At 39.8% G+C, this 21,237-nt stretch overlaps 1 protein-coding gene across 1 annotated transcript in view; it reads left to right on the top strand.

Moving 5' to 3' along the window:
* Positions 1–20,725, top strand: part of RSPO2 (R-spondin 2) — a 141,438-nt gene extending 120,713 nt beyond the window's left edge. Inside the window, exon 6 of the mRNA XM_045861231.1 lies at positions 18,883–20,725. Within this exon, the coding sequence (XP_045717187.1) occupies positions 18,883–18,998 (116 nt within the window). The 3' untranslated portion in view covers positions 18,999–20,725. The remainder of the gene's footprint in view (positions 1–18,882) is intronic.
* Positions 20,726–21,237: the final 512 nt, after the last annotated feature.

Here is a 21,237-nt window from a genome sequence, read left to right as displayed (position 1 = left end):
GGCAGCGCCTTGGTGTCAGACCACTGCAGCGGGTCTCCCTGCCCCCTTTATCTACAGGTGTAGGTTTCCCACCCTCCGTCGTATCACTGTTTGCTTAACACAAACACACTGACCAAAGAGCTTGTTAGGTTTTATTAAATAGTTATTTAGGCCATTTAAATGTTGTGTTTTTTTTTAGCCTGAAATCCTTGGTTGGATTGGTACATAAATGTTTTCAAGGATTTTAGTGATATTCTGGGGAATTAGTTGGGGGTATTTTCATAAGTTGGAAATAACTTATTGTTTCCATTTCAAAGATGGAAGGTAGGCCACCACTGTCCAAAAATTTGCTACCCAACATGTTTCCAGGAACAAATTAGGTTCAGATGATGAGGGTTCCTGTAGTGGAAGGAAGCAAAGATACTTAAGTGTACACCACTTTCAAAGTGTAATGCCAATGTAGTCATTTCTTGAAAAACACTTTGCAAAATGTCTTAAAGAAGAAACCAAATAGTTGATTAGCATTATGATATGGTAACATTTTTGTTTCAAAGACTATCTATCTATCTATCTATCTCTGGTTAACAATGGTTATTTCCAGGGATGGTCTTTCTCTTTATTTTAAAGTATTTTACAATGATTTTACATTAACTTTTTGAAGAAAAATCATACCTACCAAAAAAGTACATATAATTTAAATGTGTAGTTTAAAGAACAATGATAAAATAATCATGTCTGTACCTACCATTCAGTTTATGAAACTGATCATCATTGGTCACATCACCAAAATAGCGGAGTAGGAGACCTCAGCCTCCATATCTGCACAAAGATCAGTGATTACACAGCTATCTACAAACAAAAATAGCTCTGGGTGAGCTCTGGAGTCCACTTAAGGAACTTCAGCAACCCAAGGGAACAAAAACCTGGAATATAACCGTGCAAAAGGGAAGGAGGAACAGTTTCATTGCGCCTGCGTCATCCCATTCTCCAAGGCACTGCGCTGGGCCCAGAGCAAACCCTTCAGCGGGGGAGGCTTCCTTCCCCAGGGAAAGCCCCAGCCTTTGGGGCAATACATGAAGGACTCACTTTGGTTACCTACCCCAGTGACCAGCACAGCTGAAACAGAAAGATGACTAGCAACAAGGAAGAAAAGCAGGACCTACCGGTATCAGCCACATAGTGGGAGCCTCTTCAGTTGCTGGTGACCTTCTCTGCAGATGACCCCAGCAGCTTTGGTCACTGAAGACCAAGGGCCAGCACAGCCACCACAGACCCCCTGCAGATTTCACCAGTTTTGTCCCACAACTATTCAGGTTTGCTGATGCCAGCTGCCTGAGTCCCTCCGCATTCCAACCCACCCCACCTTTCCCTGCAGAGGCCCAGACCCACACTGGCAGCCAGTCCAGGCCTCCAGGTCTGTGTGAGTGTTCAAGCTGTCACTCCCATCCCCAGTTGCCCCATCCCCAGTTGCCCCTTGCTGCTGTGTACGCTTCTGGGCTGGCTCCTCCAGCTGCACACCTGCATGTCTCTAGGCTGACCACTGTCACTGGCCTCCACTGCCAAGTGTGGCCTGTGGAGACACCATGCAGCCACAGGAGGGCATGCCAACATCCAGGGTCCCCAAAGCTCCTTGTGGTCCTAGATCTGGCCCTGCTACCCATCCCTGGCCTACACCACTGCACTCACCTGCAGCCAACCCCTCCAGCTGTATGTCCGCATGCCCCAGCCTGACTTCTGACACTGGCCCTCACTGCTGTGCACCAGTGACCGGAAAACCAGCAGCCAGCATAGTGCACACTGACAGCTAGTGCCCTTGCAGCTGCTAGTGCACCTGTAGTTGGCTCCGTCCCTGGCTGTGTGCTACGCACGGTTCCCATCACTGCAAGTGTGTTTGCAACTGGCCCACCACCCAGACTCCTGCCGCCGGCTCCCTGCAGCCCACTGTGCGCACATCACAGGCTTATCGGAAAAAGAAATAAAACAATCCCACTTATAGTAGCACCAAAAACAATGTAATACCTAGGAAAAACTATAACCAAGGAAGTGAATGATTTACACACAAAAACTATAAGATATTGAGGAAAGAAACTGAAGAAGACACAAAGAAATAGATATCTCGTGTTCAGGGATTGGAAAGTTAATGGTGCTAAAATGTCAACTCTTCCCAAAGCCATCTACAGAGTCCACGCAACCTCTAGCAAGATTCCAACTGCATTTTTTCCCAAAATAGATAAAAATAATCCTAAATTTTATGGAACCACAAAAGACCTCAAATAGTCAAAGCAATCTTGAGAAAGAACAAAGCTGGAGGCATGATACTTCCTGATTTTGAAGTATATTATAAAGCTACAGTAGTCAAAATACTATGGTACTAGTACTAGTATAAAAGCAGGTCCATAGGCCAATTAAACAGAATTGACATCCCAGAAATAAACTCACATCTGCATGGTCCGCGGACATTTGACAAGGGAAGCAAGAATACTGGATAGAAAAAGGATAGTCTCTTCAATACATGGTGTTAGGAAAACATAATATCTACATGCAAAAGAACAGATTTGGGTTTCTATCCAAAAAGGGGCTCAAAATGGACTAAGGACTGAAATGTAAAATTAGAAACTGTAAAATCCCTAGAAGAAAGTATAGGGGGAAAGAAACCTCTCAGAAAGGTTGTACCACTTTCCACTTAAACCAGACATGGAAATACTTCATTATTTTGTCATCTACCTAATATTTTAACTTACTGTACTTAATTTTGAATATACACACGTACAGATGTAGAACAGTTGATAGTGTATAGAATTCCCATGGAGTAGCGTACCAGTGTGCATTCAGGTAACCTTTAACGGGGACTGATCTCATCTCTTCCTCTAAAAGAAAAATCTCACTGGCACCAGGCAACACTCCTTACTCAGAGGGAAAGACAGCCTCTTTCAGTCAGTCAGTGCACTCGGTTTGTAACATGCACAGTTTGTGAAGTTATATAGAATGGAGTTGGAAAAGAATTCATACTCAAGTACTTTTTATTTTAACTTTATCTTTTATTATCAAAGTTTGGCACAGAGAATACACTTCCTTAATTTTTCCTGCTGGAAAGAGCATTAATGTTTTGGCTTTCCTTGTAAAGAGATCCAGGAAAGGTAGTATGAGGAAGGCATAAGCAATCTAGGAAGTTTATTTATTGAACATGTCTCTGGCTTCTGAATGTTCATGTGCTTCAGAGACAGAATGAGCTAAACAGGAATGAAAGAGTGTATATTTCTCAAACTTAATATTACCAGACAAGTAGCTAATGCACAGAGTGGAGCAAAAGTAGGTTTACAGTTGTGAGTACATGGAACAGGTGTGAGTACTCACGTGAGGACGTGAGTACAGGGTTTATTCTTGTGTTATTATTCATTAATTATTGTATTTTCCATATGAACAACTATAAACCTCCCTTTGCCCACTTTTATTCTTTCCTTAAGATAATCTCTTCCTGTTTTTTTGTTGTCTGTTTTGTTTTTCATCTACTTGGTAAAGTGAACGTGGCCAGACATGGTGTAGCCATAGTACAAGTCATCTCCCACCTTCTGTTTGGGTCTCCTCCTCAACCTTAAATAACCTCAGATTTCCCCAGCCCAAACAGCCCCCTGCTCACCCCTGTCATCTCTCTGGGAACAGCTGTCTCTCCTGGAGCCTCACTCTCTCCTCTTCACCCCCAGTCTGCTTCCTGCTCTGTCAGCACTGCTGAGCTTCTGTCCTTACAGTCATTGATGGTGTCTGACTGACCCAACTGAATGATATTTTTAAATTTGTTTTTAAATACAAATTGTATATATCTAAGGTGTCTAACATGCTGATTTGATATCCATAGTGACATGATGACTATAGTCAAGCTAATTAACAAATCTCACATAGTTACCTCTGTGTGTGTGTGTGTGTGTGTGAACACTTGAAATCTGCTCTCAGTGGATTTCTAGTATTGAATGCAGTGTTATTAACTGTAGTTGTCATTCTGTCTTCTTACCTTAACTTTAGTGTTTATGACAAAGTGGCTTATGATCCAAACATTGCTATTTTGCTTTTGTAACATCTCCATGGCGGACTTCCCTAGAGGATCATGTTTTCAGACTTTTATGATTTTGTCTAGTGTTTCTGTGACACAAACCCATAGGATGGGATCTATGACAAAGAGATGTTTATGCCAACTAATATGATCTAACAGGTAGTGTTGGAGTAAGGCTTTGAAAACCATACCCTCTCATGAATAAAATGTTTACCTGTCTGTCAATCACGGAGGTGACCTCTGTGATTGATTTCCAAATGAGCAGATACAGGCCAATTTGCATTTGAGTTGAGTGGTAGCCATAATAATTCATCATTTTTCTCTCCCTCCTTCCTTTTCCTTCCAATTGACCACACAACTTCCCCTCAACAAGATTTTTGGTTGTATCCATATTTTATTTAAAAATACAATAACTGGGAGTGAGATATTAATTCATGCTCTCCCTTAGTTAATAGGAATTATTTTCCTGAATATTATGGTGTAAAAACTGGACTGTTAAAGAAACCTCGTTCAGTGCAAATTGTCACTCATCAGAGCCAGAAAACCAGCACTGATCAGTAATGACTCTGAGCCATAAACTTTTACCATAGGGATTTTGCAACTCTTGCAAATTTACAATTTTTAATTTCCCAGAAGTTTTGGTCTTATTTTTAAAGAAACTTGTAATTTGTTGGGCATAATCCTAAAAAATATAATTTCATGCTATAAGATGAACTCATAATGCTTATGTGGAAGTAAACGGTCCTCTCAGACAGTGTGCCCAGAGGTAGGTAGTCTGTGGAGGGATGTGTTTCAGATACACATGCACTTATGAACACACACACACACACACACACTCACACTCTTCAGAGATATTGTGCAGTCACTTTTAGGGTGGCCTGCTTCATTGCTACTGACACTGTCAGTGACCCAGAATTCAAGATTGAGTGAATGGTCATTCAAATATAACCACACTTGTCCTTCAAAGAAAGACTTAGTTTGTATTAGAGGTGATCCCTGGGCATTATTTTGGTGGAATTTTCCATTTTTTTATAGGAAGACTTGGAACACACATTAACTTAAGGCAGATTAAAAATATATCACTTCTATTGTAAAATAGTATCAAAATATAAGTATTAATCTTTAACATTTATCACCTACACATTTTCTGTGTTATAATCAAACTGATTAGAAGAGATTTCCATAAGTTTCTTAACTCAGTCCTTGTCTTCTGAGTTCTATTCAAGCTACTGTCAGAAAAACGGTTACCTAATTTTTGACAATGGTAAAGCAGGAAAGCTTCATTACATCTGTTCTCAGTAACTCAGTCTCTTACCTCCCCCAGTAGATCCATCCAGGAGGTACTGCGGCTGTTACAGCTTTGTAACTGTACTTTTTTCTATTTTTAATTAGCAACATAGTAAAAGGTAGAAAACAGTTTTATTTCTAAAACACAACTTTTTACATATCCTGTGAGTGCTGACATCTTTTTTTGTTGCTTGGAAAAGCATTCTCTGCAGCCTTTCCTCAAAGGTTTTGCTTTCTTTAAATTGGGTAACATTTTCATTTTTGTTGCCCTCATTTGGCCATGCCACTGAGATTGTTGAAAGCCAAGGAGGACGCAGTGGTCAAGCAGAGTAAGTAGGCAAGTGCTATCATTGCCCTACTTCCGCAGAAGTTCCACTGACTTCCCTTTCACTGTCAACAGTCATTTTAAAATTAAATTTATTGGGGTGATATGGGTTCATAAGTTTATGTAGGTTTTGAGTGTACCATTCTATGGTATATTCTCTGTATATTGTACTGTGTGCCCACTGCCTAACGTCAAACCTTTCTCTGCCACCATATACCTGATCCACTTGACCTCTTATGACCCCCTGCCCCTCTTCTCTCTGGTGACCACCATACTGTTGTCAGTGTCTGAGGTTTTGCTGGTTTTTCTTGGTTGTTCACTTGGTGCTTTCAGTTTGATATCCCCCATGTGAGTGAAATCATATGGCTCTTCACAGGCGTTTTTAGCTTACAACTCAATTGCACTGAACCACTGAGCTCATTGCAGCATAGATCGCGGGGCCTGCCCTGCTAAGATTGTGAGGAGCTTGTCCTTTATAACATTTCAACTTGCGGCTCACTGATATTCTTTATACAATTTCTTGCCCAACTCCAGGTGATGTCTTCGCTGAAATTATAATAGTTTGGAGTGAGACCCTTCTCTTCGATATCTGCTTCTGTGGTGGTTCATTTTAAACCATTTTCATTATGTCTTAGTTTTTTCATGTTATTTGTAAACTCTTCGTTTCTTGTCTTTTCCTTTAACAGCTACATTAAACTAATCAGAACATAGTGATACAAACATGGCAATAAGCAATGCTTGGGAAATAGTACAGATACGTACTGTATATATGTGTGTGTGCTCACATGTGTAGTAAGTAGCTCACTTTGATTTTAGTTTATATGTTTAAAACTCTATATACTTTTTCTGGAGAGTGAAATGCCATTTAGGTTGAAGGAAAATTAACCCACTTTGTGAAACATTAGGATTTTTTGTAAAAATAAAAAAATAAAAATTAGCCATGTTCTGCTCTTTTAATATCTGGTGATCATAGGCAAACATTAGGATTCAAGATAACCCAGCAAGGTTTTAGGCTTTTTGAAACTTAGAAATGTGAAGTCTCTGAGAATCATTGGGTATGTTGAACTTGTCATTTACAGTTCCTTGTCAGATATTTTCCTTCTAATTGAAATCCATTGCTGTTATTTGGGTAGTTGAGAAAAGATTCTATAGGGAGCAGAACTTTTGTCTGATCTTCACTTGTGGATAGAGACTATTTGACAAACACTCGTTTATTTTCCTTGCCCTGCAAAAATAACAAAGAACATACGGCCTTGATTATTTTGGTGTTGTATGAATAACAAACCAGGATGATCTGAACCTCCGGTTTATGGTCCAGCCATTTAATGGAATAGTCTGCTTATGGGGTGTGTGGAAGTCCATGGTCAGAGGGAAGAGTGTGACACTGACCTCCTTTCTCTCCGGAGACCACACTGATCGCACTACAGAGGTGAGGGGAGAAAGTGTAGCGCAGTGGGTAGGAGGACAAGCTGTGGGACCAGACTGCTGAGTTCAGATCTCCGCTCATCTCAGGTTACCCTACTTCTCTGATCTTTAGTTTCCTCCTCTGGGAAGTGGGACTATAGATGACATCTATTTCACAAGGATATTCTTAGTGTGAAATTAGTTAACATATGTAAAACTGCCTGGCACACAGCTGTCACATGTTGGTGATGGTGATGATTTGATAATTTAGAAGAAAGTCTTAGCACCTTTGTGAAAGACGAATAAAAGACCTGAATATGCTCCCTCTGTCTGTGACATAACTACTACTGCCTTAATGCCCCTGGTATTTTTGTCATCTGGTCTGGGGGGTACTTTCCTTGCCTTTCCAATTTTTGAAGTTCCAACTCTATATCCTAGTTATGACAACTAGGCTATAGTTATCATAGGCATATAGTTAGCCTAGGATAACTAGGCTATCAAGATGATAATAGTTTTAATTTTTTCAACTGCAACTTTTTTTGTCCAACTGTTCAGAATTTCTGCAAACCAACTACATTGTCTGTCAAAACAGAACCTGTTAATGGAATGAATTGAGAGATTCTGTAGCAGGGGTGTCCAACCTTATGGCATTTCTGGGCCACACTGGAAGAAGAGTTGTTCTGAACTTCACATTAAATACATTGTGACAAGTAATCACACACACACACACACACACACACACACACACACACACACTATCTCATGTTTTAAGTAAATTTACGGTTTTGTGTTGGGCCACATTCATGGCCATTCTCGACCGCCATGTATCCCGCAGCCCACAGGTTGGACACCCCTGTATAGAATAAAGCTAGTTTCTGGAATATAACCACAGGAAAATGAATCTGCTATAGAAGGAGCGATCTACAACCCCTTAGTTTGAGCATAAAGATCAGGGGCCCTTTTCCTGGGTGTGCACATTCCTCTGGTCACCAGGGCAACTTGACCCCTGCTGCTTCCTTGGGGCGCCACCGCAAACAACCTGGGGGAGTCCAGGCACCAGAGGTTTGCTTCCTTTCACACTTTGGAAGCTATTTCTCAGCTCATTTGGGAAGGAGGTTGCAATTCATTCTGAAGCACACTCACCCAACACTTCCTTTTTTCTCCTGTTCTAAAGTCCTTTTGCTCTCTTGCCCACACCCTTTACAGAGAACCTCGTTGCTCCAGACTTCCATGTTAACTTTGCACTGTCACCTCTGAAGCTAGATACATACATACATACATACATACAGACAGACAGACAGACAGACATACCTGGGTCTTCCCTCCTGAAGGTTCCCTTCAGGAGTGTGTATGGCTAAGGACCTAATATTTGAAAAAAGCTCCCTGGAGGATTCTACTATTTCTGGCCCATGAACTGACTTTTGGAACCACAGGTCTAAACTTCTCCCAAGTCTCAACTGAAAAAGAAGCATCCTGTGTTTTCTTTCCTTGAGTTTTGCCCAGAGCACACTGTTTACCCTGAGTTGAAATTGCTAAATGTATTGCTTGACCTCAGGAAACTGAGGTTTTGAATGCCTCAACCCCAAGTGAATAATTAATGTGAAAAATATAGGTTGTAGGCTTGGCCCTTTGGGGAGCTAATGTGGCCCAAGGGAGCCCTGCTCTCCTGGAGCACTGGGTGGGGAGGTTGATGCCTTTCTTCAGCCCAGTACTATTGTTTGTTCAGCAGCCATTTACATGATTATGAGATCAAAGGGGTTTTGCTGGGCACAAGGGATCCAAAAAGTACAGGTTTTAGAATCTGCCAGATGTTGGTTTGAATCAATGCCGAGCTATGTGATTTTGAGCTATTTACTTAACTTCTCTAAACTTATTTCCTCATCGGCAAAATGGAAATAATGCTTACCTTGTGGACAGTTGTAAGGATTGGAAATAATACCCGTGAGGCACCTCGGATGGTGCTACAATGTATTTCACATTCATGTGCCCGGTGTAGCATCTGGAACTTTATACACTTTGTCTGTACCCATCACAGCAATGCTAAGGTGGGTACCATTGATACTGTCAGTTCAGAAATAAGAAAACTAAGCCTCAGAAAAAGTAAGTAACTGGTCCAAGATCACTTGCTTCTAAGAGGCAGAGGTCTGCTTTGAATCTAGGGCTGTAAGGTCCCCAAGCTCATGTTCTTAATCATGTGTCCTAGATGCTGGCCCAGTCCAGTGCCATGTGACTCCCCCTACCCTTGCAGGACAGACCTGGGAGTGACCCATCCATGGGCTGGCCAGGCCATCCAAGATTCTATGGGCTAACTGGTAGGTGGAACAAGGCACATGGATTTCCTCTCTTGGGAATATGCAATTAAGGCAAAAGAGAATGAGGCTATTGTAAGAGGGAGGTAAGCTGAAAGGTCATGGAGTTTACTCAGGGCCAGGGTCACCTTCATAGACCATGGGTAAGCCGAAGTTGAGGGCAGAAGCCATGTGGCCCCCAGGAAGAACAAGAAAGTCCATTTTATCATGGATGACAAAGACCACAGGCTTTGGCTCCTGACTACATCCAGTGCCTACATCTAGCCTGTGTATCTCTGCTCTGACTCCCTTATTACCTGAGATAAGTTTGAGCGAGTATCTATAGCTTGATTTTTGGAAAGACTCTTACTAGGACTCCATGGTATATAGTGGCCTTAACTGCAGCTATTTGTAATTATTCACAAATATGCTGCATGATATATCAGAAAAATATAAAAATGAAAACAGAAGGTGGTATTTTCTTTTAATGAAGAAGGTTCAAGTGCTCAGCAGGCCCTGAAGAGGGACTGCATTGTGGTCCTTCATGGGATCTGTAGTCCTTTATGTTATCCTACCATGTAGGCGAGCCGTAGGCTTGACCTAAGAACCCATGCCCTGACATAACTGTCTTGGAGAAACCACTTCTGTTTTTCTTTTAACTTGTAAGTGTGTCTTCAAGTTCTGTAGAAATTGTGTTGAATACAAATTAAATAAATGCTTGCCATATAATCATAGTCCTTAAATATCATTTCTTGGACTTTTTTTCATTTAGTTAATGGTTATTGATTGAAGTCCAAGGAGAAAGTATTGAATCCTCTTATTCTAATGGAATTACCTTAAAAGGTATCTTCTGTTGTAGTATGAAGTCAGCTCTGGAGGAACTTGAAATTCTTCTCTGGTTATCCCATCGCTCCTAATCAAATGAAAACAGTTGTATCATTTTCCCTACAAAACCTGATGTTTTTCTGACTTAATTTAGGAGTGCCAAATAAGCCTGATGGTTTTCTGCAAATTTTATTTACCTTGAGTAATTTTAGGATGCATAGCTGCACGACGCTCTGGCAGAGGGTTGGAGTACTTCAGTCTGTTCATGATATTCAATTACATGGGAACGTGTATAAAGCACTTACAGTGAGTGCACGGTCCATGGTAGGAATGTCCACCATCTCACTTACCTGACGTAGGAAACTCTATAGGCTGCATCTTGCTAAAAGGTAAGAAAAACAATAAGCAATGAATCAATGCAGTGTAAGTTTACAGAATGCCTAAGTTACAGAGAAGTTGTTATTTATGCACTACTGAACAGTATCTGAAGGCTTTTTACACAGTTATGATGAGGCCAATGACTTTTCTCCTAGAATTTGGTCAGGGTAATATTATGTCTTCTAATGTTTTTCTGCCTTTCTTGGAAAACAACGCTATCACTGTGTCCTTTCCCAGTGACTTTTTAAACTATATGCACATCTAAGGAAGACAGATGTAGAAACCTAGTTCCAAGCCCAGCGCTGCTGCTAATTAGCTGTAGGAACCTGGGTGGGTGGCTCTAGTTTTTCTGTGCCGCACTTGGCCTCATATCTGAACCATTTGGCAGAGCTGGACCGGTGCAGGGGCAGAAAATGTACTTGTCTCGCCACCCTCCGCAACATGGCCAACCGATTCTGGAGCTGGGAGGCCAATTTGATCAGAACCCTTGGTCAGGAATCACCTCCTAACAATTGGCTTTCATAATTGATATCAAATCTATGTGTATTCTCTGGACCAGGTAATAGTGAACATCATTTTTAATTTTACACCTATTCTTATAAATAAGAGATCAAAGGAAGGGACTTGTCCTTTGCAGGTAGTTGATGTTAACTTCCTCTTAAGAGAATGCAACCTGGGTCGATAATAATGCCTTTTTCCCTAAATCACTCTTTGAATAGCAGATTCATCTTCTTTATCTCCTGTCATTATTCCCCGCCTTTACTCTCAAACATCTTTCTTGAACTGCAGTGTGCAATTGTATTTTTCCTTGTGCTGTACTAAGGTCTTGCTACTATTCTTTAGTTTACTCCAGAGCTTCTTAACTTTGGCTAGAAAGAAAAAATATGGCCTCCCACTAGGGTTCAGAGAAAGTATGTAAGAAGTTAGAGCCCCAAAGTTCCCATATACATTTTTTAAAAACTGGGGGTACTCTTACAGCAAAAGTGAATTATTGCCCCCTTGTGGCAAAGTTATGTATTTATTCTCTCATGCAAGTGAACTTGTGGAGGGTGTTATTTTAGTCTTCACTACTCTGCAACTCTTTGTCCTTTACAATGAACCTAAGGTATTTATGAAATGAACTTCGGATGTTTTTGAAACAAAATCTCGTAGTTTATTTATTTTCACCTATTTTAAACTCCGTAGAATTCTGTCTTTGAACTGAATTTGTTTCTGTTTAAGGTACCAGATACGTAAGAGCTTCCATTAAACAAATCTCTGAAGTGACCGACATCCTATGGAACAAACCTAAATCTCAGTGAAATTACGTTTCTGTAGCCCTTACCACTTCAAGTGAGTTGGGAGGGGCTTGGGAATATCTTATTGCCCTGCTAGAAGTCTTGTTATATGCATGAAGAACAGTGAGTTCCTTCAGGGCTATAAAATCAGGAAATTTTGAAATAGTACATGAGGAAAATCTTAGTGGTGCTGTAATTAACTTATAAAGGCTCAGGTGATCTTTAGAATTAGCTTTTCTTCCAACTTCATTGTTTTGAACATGAAACAAGATGTTAAAACTAAACGGACTTCCTTTCAACAAAATAGGTAACAGACCTCACGCCTAATAAAACATGTTATATAAAAAAATTTGAGTGGTCTTAAAGACAAAGAAAGCAACTTCATACTATTCTTTTTACAATAAAGATGGCAAACTGTTGCAGATAGAACAGTAAGACACAGTCAGAACTGGCTTATTGAATAAATTTTTACAAATTAGTATAAATCTATATAGTTGTAAATTTTTTTTGAATTTTGAGTGATTTTCATTATTTGTGTGTTCAAAGAAGAGCATTTTGTCAGTAATTTTTTTATTTTTGGATGGCTGTCATTCCACCAATAGCCTTGCAAGATGAGCAAGTACTAGGGAGTTATCTCTGGGTTATGTGTAGATTTTTAAAGCACATGCACTTCTCTAAAGATGAAATGGCTAAGTCGCTACTTGGAAAGGTGTTCAAGTTATGACTTAAGATTGAAGACGTCTGCTAAAGTCTACTTTGTAGGTAGTTTGCTATTTTTCAGCCCTTTAAAACCTATTGCTTTGTATCTAGGTTATTTTTTTTCCTGAAAATTTGATCACAGTCATCAAACAACCATTGAAGGATTTGCTAGTTCTTTCCAAAGACATCTGCTTGAAATGTTTTTAGTGAAAAGGGTGTCAAAAAAACATCAAACAGATAAGTATTACTAAAATGACAATTAAGGAACTTTGTACTATAAGCAGCCAAAAATAGATTCCTTTGCTTAGAGTTCTAGCTAACGCTCCCTTCTGACTATCAGCTCCCATAAATAAATAACCACCGAGATGTGTCACCCTGAGCTGTTGTGGACAGTAGGAAGATTTTTGCCTTGGACCATGTAGAGTATTCTGCGGTAGATGCCAGTCATGCTCATCATACCTGCCTCCTTGGACTCCTCTCTAGATGAAAAAAGCCTCATGATCTAACATCCATCCTTTTTTAAAACTTAAGTACAGTTGGTATACAACATTGTATTAGTTACATAGTTTCGGGCGTGTAATATAATGATCTGACATTTTTATACCTTACAGTGTGATCAGTCACCACACTAATTTTAATAATTGTCTGTCACTGCCAACTTATCACAGTATTATTGACTGTATTTCCCTTCGCCTTTTTCACACACCCTCCCTGCCTGTCTGGCAACCCTCCCTGTGGTCTCTGTTTCTATGAGTCTGTTTGCGTTTTCTTGATGTCTGAGTGTTTAGGTCGGTGGTTCTTAAGCTTTATATCTTAGATTCATTTATTGAATCTGGCCACTCCAGTAAAGCATCTGCTCCCTGCCATAGTAGGAATACTATTGTGCTTCAGGCTTTTCCTTATACCTATTTATGATGAGTTTTAGGGACATGCAATTAATCTTGGAAATAAATTTAATGGCTGTGGCCTTAAAGTAAAAAAAAATGCTTCTTCACAGTTGAAAATATGCTTTATTGCTTCACTAATCATAAATAGAAGAAGGCATGAAAAAATTGTAGAAGGACATCTAGGTAATTTATAGGTTTTTCAGAGTTATGGTAAATATGCGTAAATCTCTGTCCAAGTTTAGTTATTTTCCTAGATTCCTAGCTCTAAGTAAAAGTTATGAACATTTTTAATGCTCTTTTACACTTGCCAAATGGCTTTTCGGAAAGGCTGTACATGGCAATTTTATATTCTCCAACCGCATCCTGGTGCCTGTCTCTCTGCGTCCTCACTAGCTTGAGATATTTTCACTCTTAAGAATCTTTGCAGTGGCAACTTGTTTTATTTGGTAGTTTTAATTGTGAGGTTTGATTGTTTAAGTTATTCATTAGCTATTTTTATTTCTTTTCTGAATTGTAGTTAGGCCTTTTGTCTATTTTTATATGAGCTTTTAAAATATTTTAGGAACCAGCTGGCGTTTTTTCCACAGAATCATCAATCACTCTTAAATAAATAAATCTCTGTTGCTACTCGTTCTTGGGCAAGCTAAAGTTGCCCACACGTGAGGAAGTAATAGCCCAGTGGCTACTCATTGTCACCAACTCAGTCCCTGTGGCCTGAGATGTGGAGGCAACTTTTTGTGTTCTGCCTACACTGTGTCCTCTGAGGTGAGACAAGATGCCCCAGCTGGTGGTTATATAAGCCTCTCGTCCCTACAGTAGCTGCTCTGAAGGTCGACTGAACCTCTTTGAGGTGATCCCCGAGTCTCCGTGGTGAATTTCATGAATACAGTGAAGCCTAGGTTTCAAGTTAGCATCACCAACTTATAAAAATTTTCTAGAAATCGGTACTGGTTTCAGGTGATTACCTCTGTCATCATGGTTCTGGCTATCACAATGCTAATTACAGTTAATTGCAGTGGTCATAATTGTGACTGACTTTCCCCCTCCTCCACCGCATGTGTGTGTATATGGAGAGAGAGGCTTTTGTCTTTTTTTTTTTTTTTTTTGCTAGTCGCAGCTACTGAATTTTTTCTTCAGTTTTGTTTTATTGTATTTGCCATTAGAAAGTTACCCTGAAAACCCTTAGTAATTATTATGGCAACTCTTCACAACCTTTGTGCCTCACTGATCGAGGGGTGTGTAAGACCCATTGTTCCGATGATGAAAAGACTTTTATCTACACCTAGAGAGGGGAAAAAAGGAAAACAGCTGAAGACAGTCCTTGCATGTGGGAGCTCGTGAAAGAATGAAACTCATGTCTGACTGGCAGGGGAGTCAGTATTTTCACAGCTTCATGTAATTTGTGAGGCTGCTTGATATCATGGTTCAAAATAATCCATCCTGTTTCTGATTCTAATAGCAGTAATCTACAGCTGGACATTAGGAGTATTTCCATAAGGCACTGTTCACCTTTCTCTGTAGAAGAGTTGATAGGTTATCCTGTTGGACCATTTCCACATGTGTGCAAGTCAATGTAATTATGTTGGTTTGAGTGTGTGGCTTTGATAATACCTTTCTAACTTTGTTCATTTTGATGATAATCTTGTCTTGCCACTGGTAGTTTACACATCTTCCTTTCATGACAGGAACACAGCCTTTTCACACAGTGTCTCATAACTTTCTAGTGAAAGAGGACTATAGCATCTTCTCTCAGTAAATGTAGAAACTGAGTGTCACAAGTATATTGCACCAGACACCTCCATTCTGAGACATGCCAACCTACCAGGTGTCCCTCCTCCCGGAGGAGCCCTTTCTCAGTGAAGTTGCATTGCTTTCTTTAAAAGCTTCAATATCTGGGCTAGTTGTCTTTCTTGCATTCACTAAAAGCACTGAAAAGATCTGTTCTGTTAGGTGGATCAGATTCTGCTTGATCTTGATGAGATTCACTCACTACTGATTTATTAAAGCAACTGCATTCTTTCTAGAAAGCATATTTTATTGACTATGCTATTACAGTTGTCCCAGTTTTTCTCCCTTTGCCCTTTTTGACACAGCAGCCCCATTCCCTCAGGCAATCCCCCCACTATTGTTCATGGCCGTGGGTCATACATATAAGTTCTTTGGCCCCTCCATTTGCCATGCTGTACTTTACATCCCCATGCTATTGTGTACCTACCTATTAGTGCTTCTTAATCCCATCAGGCAACTGCATTGTTAAAGCGCTCAGGATGAAGGGATGCATAATTTGTCCTTAGCGTTGGACAAACCTGGAGGTTGACAATCTCTGAATAAAACTGCAAACCTTTTCTGCTGATCTTGGGGAGCATATTTTCCAAGTTTTCTCTTATAAACTAAAAAGCAAGGAAGTTGAATTTCTCTTTGGCGTTAAACTTGCCTGTAAATGCTTCCTTTACAGGGTGAGTGTTCCTGAAAATGTGAGACAGTCTCTATGTGTAGATGTTATTCTCCAAATCTAATCTCATAGCTACAGATGTGATGAAGTGAAAACATAAATTAGCATGCTTATATGTTCAATGTTATTTTCACATATATAAATAAGAATAGGAATAGATATTTTTGTTAGAGTTAATCTCACTGATTTCCTTTGTTAAATCTTAGCAGAGATCAGGAAAAAATTATATACAAGACTCTTTTTATACTGTATGTTAGGGTCAGTTTTTATATTATTTTATTACTTTGAGCTGGGCTTAGAATCCGAACAACCTACTATGGACCAAAAAAAATATTTTCAGTTAATTTTAGGCCCACCTGTGGTCAAATCTTGGCTAACCATCTTAATTCTTTGGTATTTGCAATATGTCTTACATGAGAAATGGTGGGGTGGGGGGACCAAGAACAAAACCGACCAATGAACTCATAGCACAGAGGCATCATTCAAAAGAGGTTGCTGAGGAAAAAGTTTAGGGCTGTAATTAGGTCTCCCAAAACATCTCTCACTGGCACTCATACCATATGACTTATTGCCAATAGAATAATCGTACATTTTGGAAAATTATCTTATATAAGTAAGTTTTCAGAATCATTTCTGAATTTTTGGCTACACTATGAACAGTTTTATGCAAATATTGAATAACTTCCCTATCACACAACATTATATCAGCTGTCAAACCCAAAGACCATTTGATGTTGACAATTACATCAGAATAAGATATTAGGTAAATGACATGAAATTGACCCTCTCTTAAAATGAGTTTCCAGTAAGTTAGCTTAGATTTGCTGTGAGTGAAAGTAGTGTACATTTGGTTTTCAACTAAATCATTTATATGAAGAATTGAAATGGTGACTTTGAAAAGCTTTCTTTAAATAACATACATTCAGTATATTTTTATCTTAACACAATACATTTTAAAGTCAAGGAATGTTGGCATTATTTTCCACTCATTTAATTTTGATTTGCTTTTAAAGAAAACTCCAGCCTTTAAAGAAATGAAATATAAACTGAATTTTTACAATGTAGTCAGCAGTGATTTTTAAAGGGTTTTTCATTTGTTTAGATAAAACATAGAACTAAGAAAAACCTTCATAAAACTTTATAATAGAAGCTTCTTTTTACATATGCTATTTTATGTTAAATATTTCATCTCTCTACCCTCATTAGGTTGTCTCATCATTAGATATAGTGTTACTAAATAGTTGTAATGTTACAGTTTTTTTTTTATTAATGATGGCTTGGACTAAATTTTCATTGGGTAGGATTAGCTATGTTTAAAGATGGCAAAATGCCATTAAGACATTAATGCCAGAATTTAATGAGAACCAGAAGTTAACTTCAAGGACCTTCATAATTTAATATGAGGGCATGATCATATTCTGATTATTTTACTTCAGTGTCCTATTAAAAATAAGTTATTCTTTTTTATCTTTTTTCTTGTCATAAAAGCTTTACTCAGAAAACATTTACTGAATATCAACTACGTGACAACCATGTTCTCAAGTCTTGCCAGTGACACTGTTTTCCACCCTCAAATAAAATAGACCCTTTCTGAGCAGAAAGAGCAGACGTGAGAAACACCTCCCTTCTGTAGAACCGTCCTGGCCTCTCTCAATCTAGTACAATTCTGGTTTCCCAAGGCACGAGCCTGCCTCTCTGGCCTCTGGTCTGTTTCTCATTTCTCACATGAGCCCCCTGCTCCATTCTCTGGACTGAAGACAGGCCGCCTATGTCACCACACTGAAGAGGTGTGGGGTCTCAAGTGTGTTAGGTGTGGGAAGGTTGGAAAGCATGGGTTATAATGGGATGTTCCCGCTGTGGTACTGATTACTAGGTGGCTCACAGGAAGAGAAAAGTTTTGCAGAACTACACACCAAAATCGATACTAGGGCAGGGAGGAGGGCTGGCAGTGGGATTCTAGTCTTCTGAGGAAAAACCTTCCTGTACTGAAGATGAATAGCTATGATGACTTATGTTCTGTGAAATGCAGGTAACCTTTAAAGCTAGTTTCTGCTCTAAAAACCCTACGATCCCTATGTGTTTAAACCCCAAAGACAGCAATGGACTTTAAACAAATGCCTATATGTTCCTTAGTCTTTTTTTCTCATAATCTTATGTATACATACTTGCAAAGAAAGGCTGAGACCTTATAAAGACTAAGATGCATAACTCTGAGATGTAAGAAGCAAAATAGCATCTAAAAACTCCTGATGGAGGAAAACCTCAACTATTAAGCTTGTGGTCTGAGCTTCTTAGTGACTAAGGCAAAGAGGGCAAGCAAGATAACATGGTGTGATTTTCTGGTTGTAAGCCACGTACCACCAGTTCTTCAGAAACAAGCATTTCTCTTGCTCTCAATTAATAATAAGAACAGCTTGTCTATGGGATTTCTGTAAGACACCATAAGCCACATGATGAATGATGGCCTCATGAATTTTTATAGAAAATAAAGAAGTATTCCACATATGTCATTTCATATATTGGCCTCTGGAGAACATGGAGGGAATAATGTTAAAAGCAAGACATTTGTTTCTCCCTGGGGCAGGGCCAGGGGAGTTTGAGACTTCTGGTATATTTACTGTAGATAGATGCTTATTTTCTTTTGACCCACTGACAGGTGAGGCAGTAGAAAGATGTAAAGATGTCTAGTAAAGGGTAGCATTGTTAAAAGTAGGAGGGGATAAGTGGAATTTTTGTGGCAGGATGATATTTGCAAGACTGATCAGGCCGCTGGGAGGTTTTTAAATATGCCAGTTCCCTGTAACAGGAAGATCAGTCTCTGTGTTAGACAGCATATCCAATTTAGTAAATTATTATTATTCCGTCAAAATTAATGTGAACAATTTTCTCTTTGAGGCTGCTTTTTCCATAGGTGATGTTTTCCAGATGGGCTTTTTGTAAAACTCTTAATGTTTTATGTTTTCTTTCCCAGAAAAAGAGCCTTTTCTGACACGTCTTTCTTTCTCTCTCTCTTTCTCTCTCTCTGCCCCGTTGTAGGGAAGAGAGCACCAAAGGCGAAGGAGAAGAAGAACAAAAAGAAGAAGAGGAAGCTGATAGAAAGAGCCCAGGAGCAACACAGTGTCTTCCTAGCTACAGACAGGGCTAACCAATAAAATAAAAGACACATCGGGTGGATCTTGGGGTTTTTTTTTTTGTTTTTGTTTTTTTGCAAAAGTGCACAGAGCTACTCTCCACTCCCAAACACTGGTGCGCGGTGCTTATGCCGCTCTGACCAGTATCTGTTCTCAGTGACATTGTGAAAGGAGGAGCCACGAAGTGGTCTCGGTGTTATTTATGCTTCGATTTGCAGCTGGAGACTAAGGTGGGAGCTCACGGCCTGCATCAGGGGTAGCAGGAGTGAGGGAACAGCCTGTGACTTGGCGTCTGTGCACCCTGTGGTCTTAGCACCCCCACAGAGAGGACAAGGTGTGAGGCTGCAGACCTCCGTTGGAGGACGGACTCTGTGCATATTTATGGGAAGGAAGATGCTCAGCAGGCGAAGTGCTTGCTCACTTATGCCCTTTATTTCTCACGTTGTGCACTGTCAAGGATAAATGTATGTGGATATCTGCTTAGTGTGACCACATGTTGTCCTCAGCGTCTGTTCCCTTCAAACTGTCGCGGGGTGGAACTGTTCTGACCTGAGGATATGCTATGGGAGTCCCTCCTCAGTTTCACAGCAGCTCTAACATGTACATATTCTGCTGGGGCTTCGCATAAACCTCTTATTTACTGTATATTTATGCTCTCTTATGTGTAACAAGTCATACCTGATTAATAGATGCCACTTTGTTTTTAGTGGCCCTTAACCATTGTCTGGTAAATGACTGTTCTAGTTTCGGGAATTGACAAGTGTTGTTGCCCCTTGGAACTTAACCTTTCTTTTCTTTGTGGGCTGATTTCTCATTGTAAGGATAGGATAAGCTAGTTTGTACATAGGGTCAAATGACCGGGGTCAAAGATTTTGAATATCTCCTCCCACAGATAAGGCAGCATGCGGCACCTGACAGTCAGAAGCCAGAACTCCCTTTGAGTCTAAGATGTGATAACTTCATGACACACAACTGAAAACACAGGGAGAATGACATGCAGTCACTTGTAGTACTCATCATGCAGTTTCGCAGGCCAGCTAGAAGATTTTTCAAACTTCCATTTCAAACTTCAGGATAGATATAACGTGTCATTGAAAGCAGTCCCTGACTTACTTACAGTATTCTTGGGTCACCACAGGACTGGCCATCACAAGACTATGCACAGAAATGGCCTCCTGTGACAGCTGGTCAGATAGTAGCTGGTCTTCTTCGAGCCAGGATCTGTGCCATGTGCCAGACTGAGAGGGCCCTGTGGAAGCTTCCGGGGGACCACTCTCAGAGCAGCAGGTTCAAAGGCATCATTGTCCCCTTGGAGGAATCAGTTCTTAAAGAGTTTTTAATTGGCCACTTCTAAAAGCATCATTATCTTCCTGGCTGATCCAGAAGAAAATTAGAACAAAAAGAAATGGTTGCAGATTTTTTAGGAAAAAAAAATAAAGCAAGGTTCAGTGACAAATTCTCTCACCTTGCATTGGCAAATCTACCTCTTCAGCATTTTGGTTAACTTTTGAGTCAAAAGCGTCTTACCAGTAAGTGTAAGTGTCATATGCATTGTTATGAAGCTATTATCGCTATGAGATAAGCCATATATGAATGTTGTATACAACTTTAGGGTTTGCATTTAATCCTGAAGTGTTCACCTCCTTTCACGTCTAGCCACACTATATTCCTATTACTAAGCAGGGAGGGGGCTCTTATATCGTGCTTCATCGTTGATAAGTCAATACCTGTTCTGTTTCTGGGATGTTCTTTACATGCATTAAAAACTTCAAAAGTATTTGTGAAAATTTTCTTTTCTTTAGACATATATTTAGAAAAAAAAATACACCACTTTAAAATTCTATCCCTAAGGTCCTTAAAGCAGACAAAAAAGTTGAAAATCTGTTGGTAACTGCATCTAAGACACTAACCAGGCTAACTGTACATTACACAGTAGTGGAGAGGTTATGAGTGGGCGGTTTAAAGCCAGACTGCCAGAGTTCCAGCCTAGGCTCTGAAAAGAGCCTGGAGCAGATTATTTAATCTCTCCTGGTCTCAGTTTCCTCACCTGTGGAATGGAGGTAACAATATTTACCTACCTGCAGGGCTCCATTTTAAGGGTTGAATTAAGTAAAATACATACGTATAGGTTTGTGTGCTGAGGATTACATCAGGTAAAATGTGTCAAGTGTGGTTAACACCGCATGATACATACTAAGCATTACACAAGGTGTTACCTGCCTTTTTAATTTCCTCTGTCCTTGGCTATTTAAATTATTCC

The sequence above is a fragment of the Phyllostomus hastatus genome, unplaced genomic scaffold, assembly GCF_019186645.2.
Source record: "Phyllostomus hastatus isolate PE091 unplaced genomic scaffold, TTU_PhHast_1.1 phas_scaffold_21, whole genome shotgun sequence".
Lineage (NCBI taxonomy): Eukaryota > Metazoa > Chordata > Mammalia > Chiroptera > Phyllostomidae > Phyllostomus > Phyllostomus hastatus.
This window is presented reverse-complemented; position numbering and strand designations above follow the sequence as displayed.